Source organism: Procambarus clarkii, chromosome 72 (genome assembly GCF_040958095.1).
Source record: "Procambarus clarkii isolate CNS0578487 chromosome 72, FALCON_Pclarkii_2.0, whole genome shotgun sequence".
In the NCBI taxonomy this organism is placed as follows: Eukaryota; Metazoa; Arthropoda; class Malacostraca; order Decapoda; family Cambaridae; genus Procambarus; species Procambarus clarkii.
The window spans coordinates 10,238,254-10,259,502 of record NC_091221.1 but is presented as its reverse complement, the minus strand read 5'-3'; the positions used below and the strand labels follow the sequence as shown (position 1 = coordinate 10,259,502).

The 21,249-nt window shown below is 41.8% G+C and overlaps 1 protein-coding gene across 1 annotated transcript; it reads left to right on the top strand.

Annotated features, from left to right (window-relative positions):
• Nucleotides 1–13,367: 13,367 nt before the first annotated feature.
• Nucleotides 13,368–21,009, top strand: Bug22 (cilia- and flagella-associated protein 20). Its single transcript, XM_045767555.2, has 4 exons — nt 13,368–13,522; nt 15,060–15,139; nt 18,139–18,250; nt 19,350–21,009. The coding sequence occupies exons 1-4, from the start codon at nt 13,439–13,441 to the stop codon at nt 19,659–19,661; spliced, it is 588 nt and encodes a 195-aa protein (XP_045623511.1). The 5' UTR covers nt 13,368–13,438; the 3' UTR covers nt 19,662–21,009.
• Nucleotides 21,010–21,249: the final 240 nt, after the last annotated feature.

Here is a 21,249-nt window from a genome sequence, read left to right as displayed (position 1 = left end):
CCTGGGAGGACTACCACACCTGCCTGGGAGGACCACCACACCTGCCTGGGAGGACCACCACACCTGCCTGGGAGGACCACCACACCTGCCTGGGAGGACCACCACACCTGCCTGGGAGGACCACCACACCTGCCTGGGAGGACCACCACACCTGCCTGGGAGGAGGACCACCACACCTGCCTGGGTGGATCACCACACCTGCCTGGGAGGACCACCACACCTGCCTGGGAGGACCACCACACCTGCCTGGGAGGACCACCACACCTGCCTGGGAGGACCACCACACCTGCCTGGGAGGACCACCACACCAGCCTGGGAGGAGGATCACCACACCTGCCTGGGAGGAGGATCACCACACCTGCCTGAGAGAACCACACCTGCCTCTGAGGATCACCACACCTGCCTGGGTGGACCACCATACCTGCCTGGGAGGACCACCACACCTGTTGACTGACGGTTGAGAGGCGGGACCAAAGAGCCAGAGCTCAACCCCCGCAAACACAACTAGGTGAGTACACCTGCCTGGGAGGAGGACCACCACACCTGCCTGGGAGGAGGACCACCACACCTGCTTGGGAGGACCACCACCTATATATATATATATATATATATATATATATATATATATATATATATATATATATATATATATATACGTATATATATATATATATATATATATATATATATATATATATATATATATATATATATATATATATATACGTATATATATATATATATATATATATATATATATATATATATATATATATATATATATATATATATGTGTGTATATCACGAAAATAAACACGTGATTAAGAATGTGACAATGTCAGACCACGGAGGAAAAATGAAACAGGAAATTTCCTTAAGTACTTTCGTATATTAAATACATCTTCAGAAGGTCTGAAGATGTATTTTCTTCATTTTCTTGTATTTTTGAAGTACATCTGAAGATGTACTTCACCTTCTGAAGATGTATTTAATATACGAAAGTACTTAAGGAAATTTCCTGTTTCATTTTTCCTCCATGGTCTGACATTGTCATATATATATATATATATATATATATATATATATATATATATATATATATATATATATATATATATATATATATATATATATATATATATATATATAATATTTGAACCGCAGTGAAAGCAAGACACTTCCTGCAGCCTTCTATTTTCTGAGCAATTTCAAGTAGTATAGTTGCGTGACTGTTAACAGCACCGGTATACTGCAGGAGGTGAGGTATACTGGTATACTGAGGGAGGGAAGGTGAGGTATACTGAGGGAGGGAAGGAGAGTGAGGTAGACTAAGGTAAGAAGGGAGAGTGGCCAGCGTTCCCCAGGGGAGTGCCTACAGGAGGCAGTAAGGGAGTCTCCTATCTCATCTTACCTTACTACCCATAAGGCAGTAAGGTAAGGCAGTCTCCCATCTCACCCCCACGTGACGTTACCCAGACTGCCCGCAGGTCATAACCTTCCCCCAATGTCGTGATTGGTCAAGATTAAGCCCCAGACAAGAGGTGGCACGGGCATGAATAGCCCGTAACCTTGTCATGATGTCATGCACTGAGAAATATACTAGTTAACGACCGTAACTTCTAACAAGTGAATTCCCCATTATTCTTTCATCAACTTAGACGAATTGTTAATTCATCAATTCATGAATTAATCGGTACCGCGCTAGCCTTGATTCTTGCAAGGTCGGAGTTCGATCCCAAATAGCTCAAGTGGCTAGACGCCGTTCCTTCGCTCTATCTTATCTCAGCTCTTATATGCTGTCCTTATATTCCTTACAAGTCCTATATACAGTAGATATACTGGCTTGGCGCTTTCCAGTCCCACGTAGCATTTATGGGTCTGCTGAAATGCATTGTGGGTCATTAATATCAAACTATGCAGGGCCCACAATGACCCACGTTGTTGTTATAGGTTCAGCTACTCGGAACAAGTTCCAAGTAGCACGGGCTATGGTGAGCCCGTAGTGGACTTACCTGGCACAGGAGCGGGGCAAGTAGCACGGGCTATGATGAGCCCGTAGTGGACTTACCTGGCACAGGAGTGGTGCAAGTAGCACGGGCTATGGTGATCCCGTAGTGGACTTACCTGGCACAGGAGCGGGGCAAGTAGCACGGGCTATGGTGAGCCCGTAGTGGACTTACCTGGCACAGGAGCGGGGCAAGTAGCACGGGCTATGGTGAGCCCGTAGTGGACTTACCTGGCACAAGAGCGGTGCCTGCCCCAGCAGCTCTCTTGTCTGCTGACTGCTTGTAGTTTAAGACGCCGTGGTATCTTTAGAATGATGGGTGGGCACTTTAGAGGTAAAGAGGGTATGGGGGGGCAGAGCGGCTGGCCACACCCTCCCCTTTGTTTACACCCTGAGCAGCACAGTGGTGCAGGAATAGAGTTCTGGAGGCGAGGGTACACCCACGCCTGGTAAACCTGCCCGGTATACAACAGGTGAGGCGTCACAACACAAGATTCCTCACCCCCTTACAGCGTGTATTGACCCCCAGTGTAGACGCACATGTGAAGAGCAGACTTGCTACAGGCCTTATGCAGAGTTATATGTCATTATGTGGGTCATTTTAGACATTCAGCACCGCTCCTGTGACAGGTAAGTTACGGGCTCGCCATAGCCCGTGCTACTTGCCCCGCTCCTGTCCCGGGTAAGTTACGGGCTCGCCATAGCCCGTGCTACTTGCCCCGCTCCTGTGCCAGGTAAGTTACGGGCTCGCCATAGCCCGTGCTGCTTGCCCCGCTCCTGTGCCAGGTAAGTTACGGGCTCACCATAGCCCGTGCTACTTGCCCCGCTCCTGTGCCAGGTAAGCTACGGGCTCACCATAGCTCGTGCTACTTGCCCCGCTCCTGTGCCAGGTAAGTTACGGGCTCACCATAGCCCGTGCTACTTGCCCCGCTCCTGTGCCAGGTAAGCTACGGGCTCACCATAGCTCGTGCTACTTGCACCGCTCCTGTGCCAGGTAAGTTACGGGCTCACCATAGCCCGTGCTACTTGCCCCGCTCCTGTGCCAGGTAAGTTACGGGCTCACCATAGCCCGTGCTACTTGCCCCGCTCCTGTGCCAGGTAAGTTACGGGCTCACCATAGCCCGTACTACTTGCCCCGCTCCTGTGCCAGGTAAGTTACGGGCTCGCCATAGTCCGTGCTACTTGGAACTTATTCCGAGTAGCTGAATCTATAACAACAACAACTCAAACTACAGTTAATCGTAATTTACTGCTTGTTAGGGTGAGAAAGGTCTCCCCGGTCTCCTATGTCGGCAACTGTAATTCTAAACCCACGTACCAGGAGGCCTGGTCGACGACCGGGCCGCGGGGACGCTAAGCCCCGGAAGCACCTCAAGGTAACCTCACCATTCATGGAGTGTACGAAATATGAATTGTACTCAAAAAGCAAGTTCAGGTGTTTTTACTTTCAATTCCAAAGAGGGTCTGAGAAAGAAGGAAAGGACCAAATCTGAACTTTTCCTACACTTTGTGCAATATAATATATGTACCTAAGATTACGCATGTTAGGCCTAAGAACTAGGACAGGTTAGGCTAGGTTTAAAGTGTGAAGGATAGATGAAATTGTTTATGTAAAAATCAAAGATGAGGTCTGATAAAGACCTTTTGTGCCCTCTGTAATGCTTTTTGCGCTACCGCTCACAGGATGGGTATGGGGTGCACAATAAACTAGTCGCCAACAATCAAATCAGTATGGTTAATGTGGTCCAGTTTTTGTCCTGCATCATAGCATTCCAGTAGCACAAGACATCAACCTATCTCTTGCTACTACTATCTCAACCTATCTCTTGCTACTACTATCCTCAACCTATCTCTTGCTACTACTATCTCAACCTCTCTCTTGGTACTACTATCTCAACCTATCTCTTGCTACTACTAGTCTCAACCTATCTCTTGGTACTACTATCTCAACCTATCTCTTGCTACTACTAGTCTCAACCTATCTCTTGCTACTACTAGTCTCAACCTCTCTCTTGGTACTACTATCATGAAATATTCTTAGTTACAAACTCAATTTAAGTCGACATGAAAATCAAACAAAATTTGCAACATTCACTACCTACCTACCTACCTTGAGGTGCTTCCGGGGCTTAGTGTCCCCGCGGCCCGGTCGTCGACCAGGCCTCCTGGTTGCTGGACTGATCAACCAGGCTGTTTGACGCGGCTGCTCGCAGCCTGACTATCTCTCAATTTTGGAAGTTATCATCAAAGTATATGAACTGCCAAGCCTCTGTGTGCGTGTTCAGTCCTGTGCTCGTTCATCCTCTATGCAGCCATGAGCGTGTATAAGTCGATGAACTCACTAACTTGCTACCGTAAGGAGAGAGAGAGATCGTGCATCTCATAAATAACCCAGATTTCGTCTCATTTCGTGAGAAAGTCTGAGAATTCACGCTCTGGTTGCCTAAGATGGTGGGAGGGCATCACAGCATCCTCGAGGCCTCCTTATCTCCAGAAAGCCTGGTCGACGACCGGGCCGCGGGGACGCTAAGCCCCGGAAGTACCTCAAGGTATACAATACCTAAAGCCACTAGTACGCATAGCGTTTTGACCAAAAACTATTGACTATTGATTATTCAATAGCCTAAGTGGTCATTAATGTATATTTTATTCGTATACAATTGTAATATCTGTATGCAAGTAGGATATTAATGTACATTTGGACCAAATAGGCCTATAGACATACGTCCCCAATGAAAGCATTATTACTACCCATGACTTTCCCTCTCAGCAGATCGAATACCAAGAGTTAAATCCGTCTCATGGTGGGAAGGGGGGGTACCAACCGGTTTCCAGGAGTTACCAATATGTGTTTTTTTCCACCACAAACGTGGCCACACATTTACAATGCTAACCAGCATTTTCTTCTGTCCTCCATGGACAGGGTTAGAGATGTGTTAAACATATAATTCATTGATTTATTGAACAATTAACCACAGAAGGTTGTTTTTGTTAAAGATTTGCTACCTGGAACAAAAAATTCCAAGTAGCACGGGCTATGGTGAGCCCGTAGTGGGTGATTACCAATGTGGTGAGGGAGAGAGCTGGCTGGAGGCTTACCCGGCCGAAAGGGCGTTGGGACAGGAAAGTTCACTGGATAGAAAGTTGACGCATCTGGTTATCCGTCCAGATGTTCTAACATCTCCAAAGGTGTAATCACAATACTACCTGCAGACGTACGTCCTTCCCTCAGCACTGAACATGCAGACGACGTGGCTGTATGGGAGGCGGTTCGGTTCAACAACCCGTCCTCTTAAAAATAACGTCACTTTTCGCTCGTATGCGCACTATGGAGAAATTTGGACGTAATTCGAAATGAAATCGACTCACAAAAGTGACGTACTGTTCCGTTTTCTGTTTGAGTCGTCCGGCTTACTCGGCAAGCTTAGAACAGGCATCTTTCCATTAACGTTTTTCATAACGTTTTGAAACTTTATGAGAATTTCCTGCCCACCTAACCTATCAGAGGACCCTTATTTTACTGTTGTTGAAAAAAAAATTCCCAAATTTATTTTCATTTTCAAATTACGTCCATATTCGGCCATACGGACAAACGGCCAAAAGCGACAGGTTACTCGGCCTAGTTGCCTGCTCACGTGCAACGCCTGATACAGTAGCCTATCACTGAGAGGCGGTACTGTTCAAGAGCCTAGCTGCCTGCTCACGTGTAACGCCTGATACAGTAGCCTATCACTGGGAGGCGGTACTGTTCAAGAGCCTAGCTGCCTGCTCACGTGTAACGCCTGATACAGTAGCCTATCACTGGGAGGCGGTACTGTTCAAGAGCCTAGCTGCCTGCTCACGTGTAACGCCTGATACAGTAGCCTATCACTGGGAGGCGGTACTGTTCAAGAGCCTAGCTGCCTGCTCACGTGTAACGCCTGATACAGTAGCCTATCACTGGGAGGCGGTACTGTTCAAGAGCCTAGCTGCCTGCTCACGTGTAACGCCTGATACAGTAGCCTATCACTGGGAGGCGGTACTGTTCAAGAGCCTAGTTGCCTGCTCCCGTGTAACGCCTGATACAGTAGCCTATCACTGGGAGGCGGTACTGTTCAAGAGCCTAGCTGCCTGCGTATTTACCCCGCAATTACCAGTATGTATAATATATTCATACCAGTAACAGAACACTGTGTAAGCATTAGAGAACACTGTATGAACATCAGAGGCCCACGGTTGTTCAATATCCTCCCATCAAGTATAAGAAATATTGCCAGATTAAAAGTGGAAGTGTACATAAAAAGCCTGGGCAGTATAGGATATATGGGCCTGCGAGCCGCTCCAAGCAACAGCCTGTTGGACCAAGCTCTCTTAAGTCAGGCTGGGCTTGAGGCGTAGAACTCCCGGAACCCCATCCAGCGGGCGAGTCTGGCTGGCCCGCTAAAGTATAGTTGCTGACAGTTGAAATCACTTGAATAACGTCAGGAGGATATAGAATACCCAACACTAGCAGAAAGGCAATATATGTAAGACACCCAGCCACTTGTGGTCTACACCGTCCTCCTCCCCTCGGCCTCCACATACACAGCCCCGCTCCTGTGCCAGGTAAGTCCACTACGGGCTCACCATAGCCCGTGCTACTTGCAACATTTGTTCTGAGTAGCTGAATCTATAACAACAACCTTGGCCTCCCCTTAACACCCCCAACACACCCCTTCCCCTTTACACTCCAACTACACCCCTCCCTTCAACCCCCCCCCCCCGATACACCTCCTTTGATTACAGCTGTTCCTATGGCTTCACTTGCCTTATGCTGCTTCCTCGCCTCAAGAAACATAACTTGTGAGACTGCTGATATTGACAGCTTAATCTACCTCATTACACTGTTATTATCAACTTAATCTACCTCATTACACTGTCATTATCAGCTTAATCTACCTCATTACACTGCCATTATCAGCTTAATCTACCTCACCACACTGTCATTATCAACTTAATCTACCTCACTACACTGCCACTATCAACTTAATCTGCCTCACCATACGGCAATTAACAGCTTAATCTACCTCACTACGCTGCCACTATCAACTTAATCTACCTCACTATACTGCCACTATCAGCTGCCATTGATGTTTGCTGCATAGCACCATAATATATATTTTTGAGTTGCACAATTTGATTTATAATATTGACTTGATTATTGACTATTCAATAGCCTAAGTGGTCATTAATGTATATTTTATTCAATAACCTAAGTGCTCATTATTTTTGGCATGTAAAAATGGGATTAAGAGGCGAGTTTCTAATTTAGTAAATTTATTAAATATTGCTACTAGGCATAATTCTTATTAAGATTTAGCTCATGTTCTGCCTATGAGGTAGCAACCAACTTGAAACACAATATAATTATTGGATTCCCCAAACTGTTAGTGTCATTCTAAGGCATGGCGGCTTATACCAATGATTAATTTCAAAGATGGTGATGGTTATTTTTCTGATTTATCATTAGTATAATTAAATCCAATGTATATTTAAAAATTTTAAGCATATACAAAAATATAAGCATTTTATTTTGAGTCTGGCATTGTTAAAAAAAAATATATTGAGGCTCTCGTTTGAAGAAATCTCTTCAAATGTGCTTTAAAATTTTATCTTCATATAATTATTCTGATTTTATTCATTAAAGCATAATGTAAAATGACGTTGGTGCAAATCCTAAGGATATTAATGTGTAGGTGAGTGTAAGTGTCGATGTGCGTGTCTTTATATAGTCTTTTTGTGACAAATGTTTAATTACACTCATTAACTATTATGCTCTACTGATATAAATACTCATCATTACGCTAACAACATACCTCACTCCACTTACAGTATTACACTGACATTAATATACCTGATTACAAGACCTTCATCTTTAATACAGCTGACTGACACCTGCCTGTCATTCAGTGTTTTGTAGCCTCGGTACTGTAGTTCAGAGGTTACCACACAGATGAGTTCGAGTACCATCGAAATGATTTTCAAGTTTCCTTACACCTGATGTCTCTGTTCACCATGTACTAACTATAGGTCCCTGTGAGTTAAGACGCTGTTGTGGGGTGCATTCTAGGAAAAGTTAGTCGTTGATGGAGGGGGACTGTGACAAACCTAAGAGACTAACCAGTATAACTACACCCTGGCTCATCGCACCCTTCACAGAGTTACAACCCCGCTCCTGTGCCAGGTAAGTCCACTACGGGCTCACCTTAGCCCGTGCTACTTGGAACTTTTTGTTCCCAGCAGCTGAATCTTAAACAACAACAACAACAACCGCACCCTTCACAGTGTAACTACACCCTGGCTCACCACACCCTTCCCAACGATACACTGGCAGTGGCGGCTCCCTTATGTAGCTTAAATTAAATTAAATTTTGCCCCGAGGCTTTTTGCTCACTCAATACTGCCAGTGTTTCTTATCGTTCAATACTGACACTGCAATTTCACGTCACTTTAATACTGACGTTGCGATTCATTGTCATTCAACACTGGCACTGAATTGTTCACTCTTGAAAACCAATACGCTGACAGTACACAAGATCGACACCTGTTATTCAGCCCTCCTAAGGGTTACCAACGTCAAGAAACTGTCGTAATGACAGCTGATAGTGGCAGTATAGTAAAGTAGATTAAGCTGATAATGACAGTATAGTGAGGTAGATTAAGCTGATAATGAGTGTAGTGAGGTAAGTTAAGCTGATAATGGCAGTATAGTGAGGTAGATTAAGCTGATAATGACAGTGGTGGGGTAGATTAAGTTGATAATGACAGTGTAGTGAGGTAGATTAAGCTCTCAAGCGGCCTTCAAGACTGCACCAGTCTGTAACTGTTCACCCAGCAACAATTGGTAACCTGGCTGTATATCGACTGACAGGTTGTTTTCCAGAAGAAAAATAACTAGTTGGGTAAGGCTATTACGAGGTGTTGACAGGACACTCTCTAAGTCCGCTAACAGGAGTCGGAATTCATCTACTCCTATACCTGTGTACAAAGGAGGTTATTATTAAGGTATTCAGTAGCTAGATAAATGGACAATAGCTCGGTCTGTGTCGTGCTTGCCCAGTTGTTCAATCTCTGTGTACTAGACATGATAGGAGGTCTGCCTAATAATGTCAACACTGAGAATACACACACCGGTATGCCACTGAGAGTGTGATCTCAGACCACCTGAATGATGCCAGCGACACAGCCAAATATTCTAACTAATAATATTGTAGCATGCTCACTTTCTAGATGACACACTCCACGCTCTGATTCTTTTCTATCCTCGCTAAAGTCCCATAAACATTTGTTTTCAGTACTTACCATTACAATTGTGGCTTTGTGCTCTTATCAGTAAGATCATTTGATTAAAAACCAGCCATATTTACACACGCATAAATTCACAACCAAGGAATAGGCAAATTGCTAAAACAACAGAGCATATTCAAATAATTCAAAATAATTACCTTTCAATGCGAATACTTGATAGTTTTCTATATATTTAATTACACCGTAATGTGCATATTCCGCAAAAACCTACACTTCGCACACTATATTTAACACACGTTGTAGAGGTCACTAACATCCATCCTACCCCATATTTTCTGATAATGAATGGTCACAGTAAAGCCCGCGCCGGCCACAAGAGCCTAGTCCAGGACACATGGAGACGCAAGCCCGGGCGGAGAGCACGAGAGCCTCCCGCCACACTAGGTAAAGGTAGACTGACGTTGTGTGCATGTGTCAGGCCTGGCACACCTGGAGCCGGGGGCCGGCACTCTCCCCTCCCCACCGTGGGCACCCCACACTCACCCCTCCCCACCGTGGGCACCCCACACTCACCCCTCCCCACCGTGGGCACCCCACACTCACCCCTCCCCACCGTGGGCACCCCACACTCACCCCTCCCCACCGTGGGCACCCCACACTCACCCCTCCCCACCGTGGGCACCCCACACTCTCCCCTCCCCACCGTGGGCACCCCACACCCACCCCTCCCCACCGTGGGCACCCCACACTCACCCCTCCCCACCGTGGGCACCCCACACTCTCCCCTCCCCACCGTGGGCATCCCAAACCCACCCCTCCCACCGTGGGCATCCCAAACCCACCCCTCCCACCGTGGGCACCCCACACTACGCACTCACCCCCCTAAATAGAAGTTAAAGTCCCGAATGTGGATAAAGCGGATCCAATGATGTAAAACACATTCAAGGAAGCTCGGCCTGATAAGTAAAGGAACAAATATGATCGACGGTGAAACACGGTGATTGGAATAGTCAAGACAGATAAGGACAGCATCTTTGTACTGAGATAAAATAAGAGAACAATTGCATATTTAAAAATTATTTACATGACAATTAATGGCAAATGAAATGCATAAATTCTGCTAATAATTCTTATTCGCTCAGCACTTCCAGGCGTTTGAAAAGCGTGCCTCGCGGCCCATGGAGAGAGGAAGTGACTGTGAAAGATTGACAAAAGTGGGTGCATGATCCACTTTTGGTGGCAAGATGAGTGACTGTAACGGTCATGAGGGAGAAACTATGTAAAAAACGCATGTTCATCACCACCATTTCTTCCCCACCCCATAACTATCCTCCATCAATATACCATTACAGTCACGACAACCACCCCCCCCCCCCAACCATTGCCACCTACCGATAGATAAGTGACTCAAGTGACTATCGATAGGTAAGTGACCCAGAACTGACTCACTTACTCTTTACGTAAGTGACTCAAGTGACTATCGATAGGTAAGTGACCCAGAACTGACTCACTTACTCTTTACATCAGTATATAAAGTATGTGGTTATTTGGACTGACGAAGAGTTGAAAATATCACGTAGTTAGATAAATGCAAAACAGGGCTATCCTCTGAGACAAGCTTCGGAAAGCTATGTAGGGAGCCCCCCAGAGAGGGCTGGCAGCCCCCACGCCAATTCTAGAGCAAAATTATATAGCCGTTAATATAATTAGAGACAGATAATACTGTGAAGGAAGGAACTATCGATGAAAAGCGCCAAACCATCACTATATAGATTTTTGTGAAGTCAAAAGTTTCTTATAGCCTATCCAGGCAGACGTTTCTGCAGCCTAGGGTCAATAAAGGCGGGGAAGGGATTGTGAGGGCTAGATAGGATAGGGCTGGACCGTTGGGCCAGACAGGGCCATGTCTAATGGCCCTGGTAAGCCAAGCAGAGCTAGCAACGAGAAGCATCCACGCGGGCCAGACTAGGGTCGGGAGGGAGGCATATTACCTATGCTAACTTATGGAGTGCTGTGGAGAGACAGTCCTGTGACGGGCGAGGTCTCGGGTCCTGCAGGAACGTCGGGGGGCACGGCCCTCCCGCCGGGTGCAGAATGAGAGGCCCATGGCACTGGGTGGATGAGAGTGGGACCTAGAGGTCGGTGGGTTACTGGTGGAGTGCCGGGATGTAGCAGGAGTGACGCCCGCCACCAGCTGGAGCGTCAGGTGGCGGGAAGACATGGCCGTCGGTGTCCACCAATCACCTACCGATAAATGCTTAGGTATTGTGCATGTAATAATAATATTTCGTTTAAATACAGATTATCTAATTACTATGATTATTCTGTAGGTGTTCGTATTTTTTTAATAGAGCCACTAATTATGAAGAAGCGAGTTTTAGACACATATTAATGTGTGTATTTGTACATATTTATCGTAAAACTCAATGCGCTGAGGTGTAAGCCAACATACATATATTAATGTGAAATTGTATACATTTTTCTAGTTCAAGTTTATTGAGACATTATTTATCTATTATTCATTGTTCAATTATAGTCCAAAGAGTAGGTTAGGCTACTTGTGGTCTCTCAAGCGGCTCACATATCCATGAAGTATACAAATAATAATCTTACATTGCAAATACATTTACATTAATTCAATAGTTGTCAAATAGTACACATTATATAATAAACCAAAAAGATTTTAGTATTACAGATAATCAATACACATAGGAAGATCAATATACGTTGTATGGATACCGTCCAACATAGATATTGGCATGATGATACGAACAATTTCTTGTTTTGGTAAAGGTAGAATGGGCAAGTTGGAGAAGGTACAAAATGAAGCCCTGAGAATTATCTTAGGATGCCCAAGAAATGCAATAATTGAGATAATGAGGATGGAATTGAATCTGAAGAGTATTGGGGATAGAATTTCAGAGATAAATGTAGCCTCTGCCATTAGATTAATGAGAGGGGGAAGGGAGGTAGAAATAGCTTAAGCTACTCTATCCCTTTGAGATGTATTTCTTTCTTGTCTCAATAAACATACTTGAACTTGAATGAAAGGTGGGGAGCTAATGAATTAATCATATTGCCTGTTAATCAAAAAATATCAAAATAACAATTTAAATAATTCGTTTATTAGACATTCTATTTGTGTCAGCAGCTGCGAGAATGTACCACATAATCACCCAAATTATAAATCAATTAACGAATTAATTGTATATAAAATGTTTATAATAAATCAAATGTATATAAAATATGTTTCAGTTAAAATGGCATACTAATTTATTGCAAATATTTGAGTTTACCTTGAAAAGCTGAATAGAAAACACCGACCTAACCTAACCTTCTTAGTATGTTAAGATAAACATCTTATTGCTTCTTAATTACAATTATTACGTAACCTATACTAATATTGATATTACAGTTTTATAAAAAAAATAATAAAACAAAACTAAAATATTTACATAAATTGTAAAGTAACTCAGGATATTGTCAAATTTTATATAAAATCTCTTTTGTTTAATAAAAGTGAAAAAGAAATTCCTAATATTAAAACTGGTGTCTAGCAAAGCAGTCGAAAGAGTATATTCCTTAAAAACACAATATAGCTTAAAATATACCACATATGTACTTATTAATATGCCAACTATTGACTATAAGCAGTAATTCATATATGTACTGTCTTGTGCGAGAGCAATAACAACCCAAATGTACACAGTTAGTTTAATTCATTTATTATGCACCCCATACCCATCTTGTGGGCGGTAGTGGAAAGGGTTACAGAGGCACATTATGGGTTCAGTCCCTGAGCCCATTATGTGCCTCTGTAACCCTTTCCACTATCGCCCACAAGATGATGATTGATTGATAAAGATTAAGCCACCCAAAAGGTGGCACGGGCATGAATAGCCCGTAAGTGCTGGCCATTTTGAGCCATTACCAGTATCAAGAGCTGATACTGGAGATCTGTGGAGGTGCGACTGCACCCTGCGTGACGGGAGATGTCTCCCGTGGTCACAAAATGGGTATGGGGTGCATAATAAATGTACAGAGGTGGTGTGGTGTGGGTATTCCAAGATGGCGTCCAGGTGGGGTCAAGTGAGGCGGGGCGAGTGTTGTTGATATATCTCTAGGGCGGCGCGGGCTTCCTCAGGTAAACATTCCTCTGGAGCCACCATGTTCAAGAACACCTTCCAGAGCGGCTTCCTCTCCATCCTTTACAGCATAGGCAGTAAGCCATTACAAATATGGGACAAGAAGGTAATTATTTGTACAAGTTTGCTTTTTCAAATTAAGGTATTTTGTGGCAAGTAAGTGCTTTAGTTTCCCCAGAATATACAAGGACCTGATGTGGTAGGCACCCCCAAGAATTTAACAAAATTCATCCAAACCCAGATTGAGTTACCTAAATAAAGCCTAAATCAAAGGGCAGGAGGTCAAGTTTTGCATTTGCAAGGCGACAGACGCCCATCTTGTTATGAACTGCTCTTCTAACTTAAATCCCTAACACCTTGCAACCTTAACCATTGAAAAATTAAATTCATTATTTGAACAAATCCACAAGGGCTGTGACGGGGATTCGAACCTGCGTCCGGGAGCATCCCAGACACTGCCTTAATCGACTGAGCTACGACAGGGTAAAAGAGTTGAAACCGAAGTTCTACTGAACTTACTGGATCCTGCAGCCTCTCCGAGGCACAAACCAGGATTTTACACAACCCCCCCCCCCCCCCTGCACCCGAGCTATGTCACTAGGCCGTTCTCCCTCTTCGCCCTTACATCATCACACACAGAGATCACACTAACGTGATGCCAATTCATTATTTATCTAAATTGTCACTTCCCTTCCACACACATATATATATATATATATATATATATATATATATATATATATATATATATATATATATTATACAGCTGCCAAGGGGATAATTTGAGGGTTTTATGTTTTGCTTATTACTGCATTATTTAAATGTATAAAATCTTTTCTCTTGAAGAGATTAATGATGGCGATGAGTCGGCTCACTCCGCGCTGCTCAACCTAACCATGTCTTGCTAAACATTTTTAAACCTTACCTAATATAACTAAGACCTAATTAAGCCTAAGCAAATCTAAGCTAGTCTCTCTTAACCTCAATACCATCCTTGAAAATAGAATGTCCTTGAAGTTACCTTGAGGTGTTTTCGGGGCTTAGCGTCTCTGCGGATCCCACTCGGATCCGCCTCTCCGAGACACAAAGCTTACTGTGTATTGAAGTAAGGGGAATTACTTAAAAAATTCATGGGGGAATTGTGTAAAACCCCGATTTGCTTCTCAAAGAGGCTGCAGGATCTGAGTGAGGTCAGTAGAACTCCCGGTTGCAATTCTTTTACCATGTCATGGCGCAGTCGACTAAGGCAGCGTCTGGGATCATCCCAGGCGTAAGTTCGAACCCTCATCACGGCCCTCGTGGATGTGTTCATAACTATTGTAGATTATTTATAGATTGTGATTGGCTTGAAGTATGTAATATGTAGAAATGTATATTTCAGCCTTTAGATATAAGAGTGAGGAAGAAAACAGCATTTGTATTGTTACAATACAGCATTACTGAATTTGACAATGCTGTATTGTCTGTATTGTGAAATGTATAGGCATAGAATATGCTAATCAAACCAAATGCTAAGTTTGTATTTATAAGATACCATATTCATGAACAAATGAACATAATATTGTCTATTAGCATCTGTCTTGGTCTGTTTGTAAATTCTGTAGTGCAGTACAGTATATGTGAATTGTATTTAATTTTTATAGGTTCGTAATGGGCACATCAAGAGGATAACTGACAATGATATTCAGTCTCTGGTCCTGGAGATTGTTGGAGTTAATGTAAGGTATGTCATACACAAACCAAAAAATTATTATATATGTAATGCATAAACACAAGATTTTTTAAATGTTATTACATCATGGCCGAGTGTGAAAGTTATGTTATTGACATGGTGTAAACGCAGGTTCTTACTTTAAATAATTAGATAGAGCTAAGATTGTAATTTTATATCAAAGAAAGGTGAATGTGGTGAGTGTAAGGGATAATAGAATCATTAGTCAACTACTTGAAGCAGTCATTTACATTTGACACCCAATACTGTATTTACAGAAATAACCTTCATAAAGTAATTAGGGACAGAGACAGTAATCTGGAAAAAAAATTATGTAGTTCTCGAAAGGAAGCCAGGGGCAGTCAGCGCCTTGCTTTTTCTTCCTCTTAAGATTTCCTTCTCCTAACCTCTCTCTTCACACACAGAGATCACACTAACGTGATGCATCAAATGAACAAATCCACAAGGGCCGTGACGAGGATTCGAACGTGCGTCCGGGAGCATTTGTTCACCTCTCTCTTGTCATGTAATATATTACTTATTAAGATACCATGGTATCCTAAACTTGTGTAATTACCTAAGTGTAATTACCTAAGTGTAGTTACAGGATGAGAGCTACGCTCGTGGTGTCCCGTCTTCCCAGCACTCTTTGTCATATAACGCTTTGAAACTACTGACGGTCTTGGCCTCCACCACCTTCTCACTTAACTTGTTCCAACCGTCTACCACTCTATTTGCGAAGGTGAATTTTCTTATATTTCTTCGGCATCTGTGTTTAGCTAGTTTAAATCTATGACCTCTTGTTCTTGAAATTCCAGGTCTCAGGAAGTCTTCCCTGTCGATTTTATCAATTCCTGTTACTATTTTGTATGTAGTGATCATATCACCTCTTTTTCTTCTGTCTTCTAGTTTTGGCATATTTAATGCTTCTAACCTCTCCTCGTAGCTCTTGCCCTTCAGTTCTGGGAGCCACTTAGTAGCATGTCTTTGCACCTTTTCCAGTTTGTTGATGTGCTTCTTAAGATATGGGCACCACACAACAGCTGCATATTCTAGCTTTGGCCGAACAAAAGTCCTGAACAATTTCTTTAGAATATCGCCATCCATGTATTTAAATGCAATTCTGAAGTTAGAAAGCATAGCATAGGCTCCTTGCACAATATTCTTTATGTGGTCCTCAGGTGATAGTTTTCTATCTAGAACCACTCCTAGATCTCTTTCTTTATCAGAATTCTTTAAAGATTTCTCACATAATATATAGGTTGTGTGGGGTCTATGTTCTCCTATTCCACATTCCATAACATGACATTTATTAACATTAAATTCCATTTGCCAAGTGGTGCTCCATATACTTATTTTGTCCAGGTCTTCTTGAAGGGCATGACAGTCATCTAAATTCCTTATCCTTCCTATTATCTTAGCATCATCAGCAAACATGTTCATATAATTCTGTATACCAACTGGTAGATCATTTATGTACACAATAAACATCACTGGTGCAAGAACTGAACCCTGTGGTACTCCACTTGTGACATTTCTCCATTCCGATACATTGCCTCTGATTACTGCCCTCATTTTTCTATCAGTCAGAAAATTTTTCATCCATGATAGAAGCTTACCTGTCACCCCTCCAATATTTTCCAGTTTCCAGAACAACCTCTTATGTGGAACTCTGTCGAAAGCCTTTTTTAGGTCCAGATAGATGCAGTCAACCCAACCATCTCTTTCCTGTAATATCTCTGTGGCTCGATCATAGAAACTGAGTAAATTCGATACACAGGATCTTCCAGATCGAAAACCATACTGTCTGTCTGATATTATATCATTTCTCTCTAGGTGTTCTACCCATTTAGTTTTGATTAGTTTTTCCAATACTTTCACTATTACACTTGTCAATGATACAGGTCTATAATTGAGGGGGTCTTCCCTGCTGCCACTTTTGTAGATTGGAACTATGTTAGCCTATTTCCACCCGTCTGCTACGATTCCTGTACACAGGGATGCCTGAAAGATCAGGTGAAGTGGAATGCTGAGCTCAGATGCACATTCTCTCAGAACCCATGGTGAAACGCCATCTGGGCCAGCTGCTTTGTTCTTACCGAGCTCCTTGAGCATTTTTTCCACTTCGTCTCTAGACACCTCTATGTGTTCTATGTTGTTCTCTGGAATTCTTATTGTATCTGGTTCCCTAAAGATTTTGCTTCATACTCTTCAATACCATAATCTCAACTATTGTGGTATTGAATATTGTAGTTCTGCAGGAGTCAATTCTATGACATTTTCTTCCTATTGTACAAAAATGAAATTTCAGTTTCGACAGTGGCTTAAAAGTAATAAACTGATAGCACCACTATATACACAGTATATCAGACAAAATCTACGGTATTTTACACATCTGGCTTGGGCCCTATCCCTACAAGAGGCAAAAATAAAAACTAATTTTGTTTTATTACATATCTAGTAAAAAACTGCAATTTACAGCTGTGCTTTCAAAATAATGAAAACAAAATTTGTTCTTAGTGGAAAGAATTTGTCGTACCGTATATATGCTGTGATTTTTATTATTTTCACAAAAGTGTTTCCAAGTGGTTTATTTAAATTAATATTATTATACTGTACTTTATTATAATACAAACATGAATTACTGACTTAATTGTGTTTGTTTGGATTAGGTCAAGATAGGTTACGTTGGTTAGGTTAGGTTTGGTCAGGTTAGGTTTGGTCATATTTCTATTGTAGTTTTAACTTAAACAAATTTAAATCATATATCATGTAATGGAAAGATTTATCATTTCATAAGAAAAAATTTAGAAAAATGTATAACTTCAGCAAAAAAGCTTGACTTGTTTGGCAAATTGGGCCTTGCATAGTAGGCCAAATAGTGTGTTCTGTCTACGAGGCAAAACCATTTCTGTACATAAGTTTTTAATGGCACTTAATTACATGCTGAGAGTAATTGTTATTTTTGTTATGTTAGAATTTTGTAATTGTTATGCTTTGTTATTTTACAGCACAACATACATCACTTGTCCTGCTGACCCCAAAAAAACTCTTGGCATCAAACTTCCCTACCTTGTTATGATCGTCAAAAATCTCAACAAATACTTCACATTTGAAGTACAGGTAAAGTATCAAACTACAATCTAATCTAGTATAAGGTCAAATGAGATAACTTCTAGTACAGTATTTACTAGTTATATATTCTTGTAAGTTTCAAGACGAGAGTTCACGGGAGACATCTCCCGTCACGCAGGGTGCAGTCGCACCTCCACAGATCTCCAGTATCATCTACTGATACTGGTTATGGCTCAAAAGGGCCACCACTTACGGGCTATTCATGCCCGTGCCACCTTTTGGATGGCTTAATCTTCATCAATCGAGATGAGAGTTAGTATGGAAAAGAACAGAAAGCAGTATAGTATGCCTTAGTGTATTGCCATCACATCCACCACAAACTTGACATATGAACACCAAAAAAAATCAAATGTGCACTTTTTTTTTACAAACTTTGGGATTACTTTTCTGTTTCATAACACCATCCAAACAGTTTTTATTTTATTTATTTTGGAAAGCATTTTTGCATTATGGTTTCTTTCAAATACTGTAATCTGTTGTATTCTAAGAGGCCCAAATGTAGACACAAAAGCTAAAGTTTACTCATATCTACATCACTAATGCTTGTACAGATCTACTTTATACAGTATACATGTAGCTAGGAAATGGTGTGGATAATTATCCCATTGACTGTGACTTCCTCAGGAATGTTTTGCTACAACTGAGAGCTGAAATGTAGTTAATATATTTATATTTCTTAACAAGGCCACCTTGGTAGCTCCCTAAAGTCTTTGCACTAAACCCACCCAGATCATTATTGGTGTGCCACGCCTTTTGAGCTCCATGAAGTCAAGTACGGAATAAAACACAAATTTTTCAAGTGGCAATCAGACAGATTTCTGCAGAAAGTGCTGGATCAGCTAGGTTTTAATAGTAGTGTGTATAGTAGATGACTATACTCACTAAACTCATGAGCTTATAATCCAGTTATAAGCTCATAATAGAGCTACAGTATGAGTTTATATTTATACTCGTATAAACTCATGACAAATGTGTCGAGTTTATCAGATATTTAAACTATATTTAAGGTAAAGCTTGTACCGTCTTCATTTATTTATTCTCACTTATGAATTATGCACATTTCACATAATAATTTTCTCCCCACAAGGTTTTAGATGACAAAAATGTTCGTCGACGTTTCCGGGCCAGCAACTACCAATCGACTACAAGAGTCAAGCCCTTCATCTGCACTATGCCTATGCGTCTGGATGAAGGATGGAACCAGATTGTGTTTAACCTTGCAGACTTTGTCAGGAGAGCTTATGGTACAAATTATGTTGAAACTTTGAGGGTCCAGATACATGCCAACTGCCGTATCAGACGGGTTTATTTTGCCGATCGTCTATATTCAGAGGAAGAATTACCAGCAGAATTCAAGTTGTATCTTCCAGTTCAAACAAAAGCAAAATCTGCAATTTGAGGGAAAATGTTGATACTGGGCCATTACAGAGCTTGAAGCTGAGCAATAAGAAATAAGAAAATAAAGAATTTGCTGCCTCTGTTGTGACAAAAAATTGACCTCTAGTATTGACCTGTTCAAGCCTTCTGTTATACAGAAGATTGACTCACATTAATTCTTCATGCACGCTTAATTGCAACACATTGCAGCTTTCTCTTAGGTTATTTCTTAAAAGAAATGTTTTCCCACAATATTAGTACACTTGAGTGTTAATAATTTTAAGTAAAAAATTCAATACAGTACAGTAGTTGCGATCAAGGGTATAAACTGGTAGCAAATTCACCTACCATGGGACAAACTTTGAAGTCTCGGTCACTCCTTCCCAGAGCATATGAAGATACAGTATTATTAACTGATCACAAAGTCATCTTGAACAAACTGAATTGACCGTATATGCACGATGGTTTCTATTAACAAATTATAGAATTGGCCCAGCAGTATGCAATTGTTACTACCTTTAAGTATAGGTAGCATTTGCAGTGGAAATAGCTGTGTTCATGTCACAGGAGTGTGGATCGATTGGGCTGGAGATCCACCTTCACATTTTCTCTCAATATATCTTGCCTTCGAATTTATTCTTTGAATTTTTTTGTTATCAGAATTTCTCTCCTCTCTCCCTCCCTCCCTCCCTCCCATTGAAAGTGAGAATATGGCAAAGAGGAAGCATTTAAGTTTGAGTATGAGTGAAAGTGGTGAGGAACGAAATGTGAAATTGTGGAATAGGTGAAATGCAGTACACTGAGGTGATATGGAGATGGTAGTAAGGTGCCTGAGAATTGTTTAATAAGAAGAGTGTACAAGGGTGAAATAACTGGACTATGTCATATATAGGCAGATGACCAGTATCTGAAGGGAAGAGTAGAACAGTACATACTCTGAAAGATAGGGCATAGGGGGGGGTTGGGGGTTGGGATGGGTCATAGTGCTTAAAAAACTGAAAGGTTTGTTTAGTTACAAAGCCTCTAGCAGAAACACCTCCTGTGACCACCCCCATCTTCATTGGAAACTACAGTACCTGAAGCTACTAAAGTATCCGTGCTATTCATAGAATTGGGACTGATCTGTTTGTCACATCCAGATTTTGATTAGTTTAAAGTTACTTAGGCCTCCTCTTCCTCCTCAACAAAACTATTAATGCAAACCATAGAGTTTGTATTTGCGAATATTTTCATGTTAAAATCTCATTTAAAAAATTGTTTAATGTATACAAATATAGCAGATTTTTGTCATCATATTACACCTTGGCTGAAAACCGCTCTTCAGCACCAATGAGTGATTAAAAGTTTTATCAATAACGTTGATTTGCTACTTACAGAATATCATTGTCCTGTTTCACAGAGAAAAGGAGGTGGGTAATACAGTACATTAAAACTCTCATTATCGAGATTCTTAAATTTTCCAGGGAGAAATGTCTGGTTCTCCATTCCCAATAACTGGACAGATGGCCAGTTAACACCCAAATGGCTCAAATCGCCAGGTGCAATTACTGTATCTCCTCTGCTCAAATGACATTAGTTTTGTGATTTTTTTTTTTTTTTTTGTAAAGCAC

Bases quoted from the DNA above. Each gene is read 5' to 3' on its own strand.
- Bug22 (XM_045767555.2), top strand. From the start codon at position 13,439: ATGTTCAAGAACACCTTCCAGAGCGGCTTCCTCTCCATCCTTTACAGC. The intron at 13,523-15,059 runs GTAATTATTTGT...TAATTTTTATAG, and splicing joins TACAAATATGGGACAAGAAG to GTTCGTAATGGGCACATCAA. The intron at 18,251-19,349 runs GTAAAGTATCAA...TCTCCCCACAAG, and splicing joins ACTTCACATTTGAAGTACAG to GTTTTAGATGACAAAAATGT.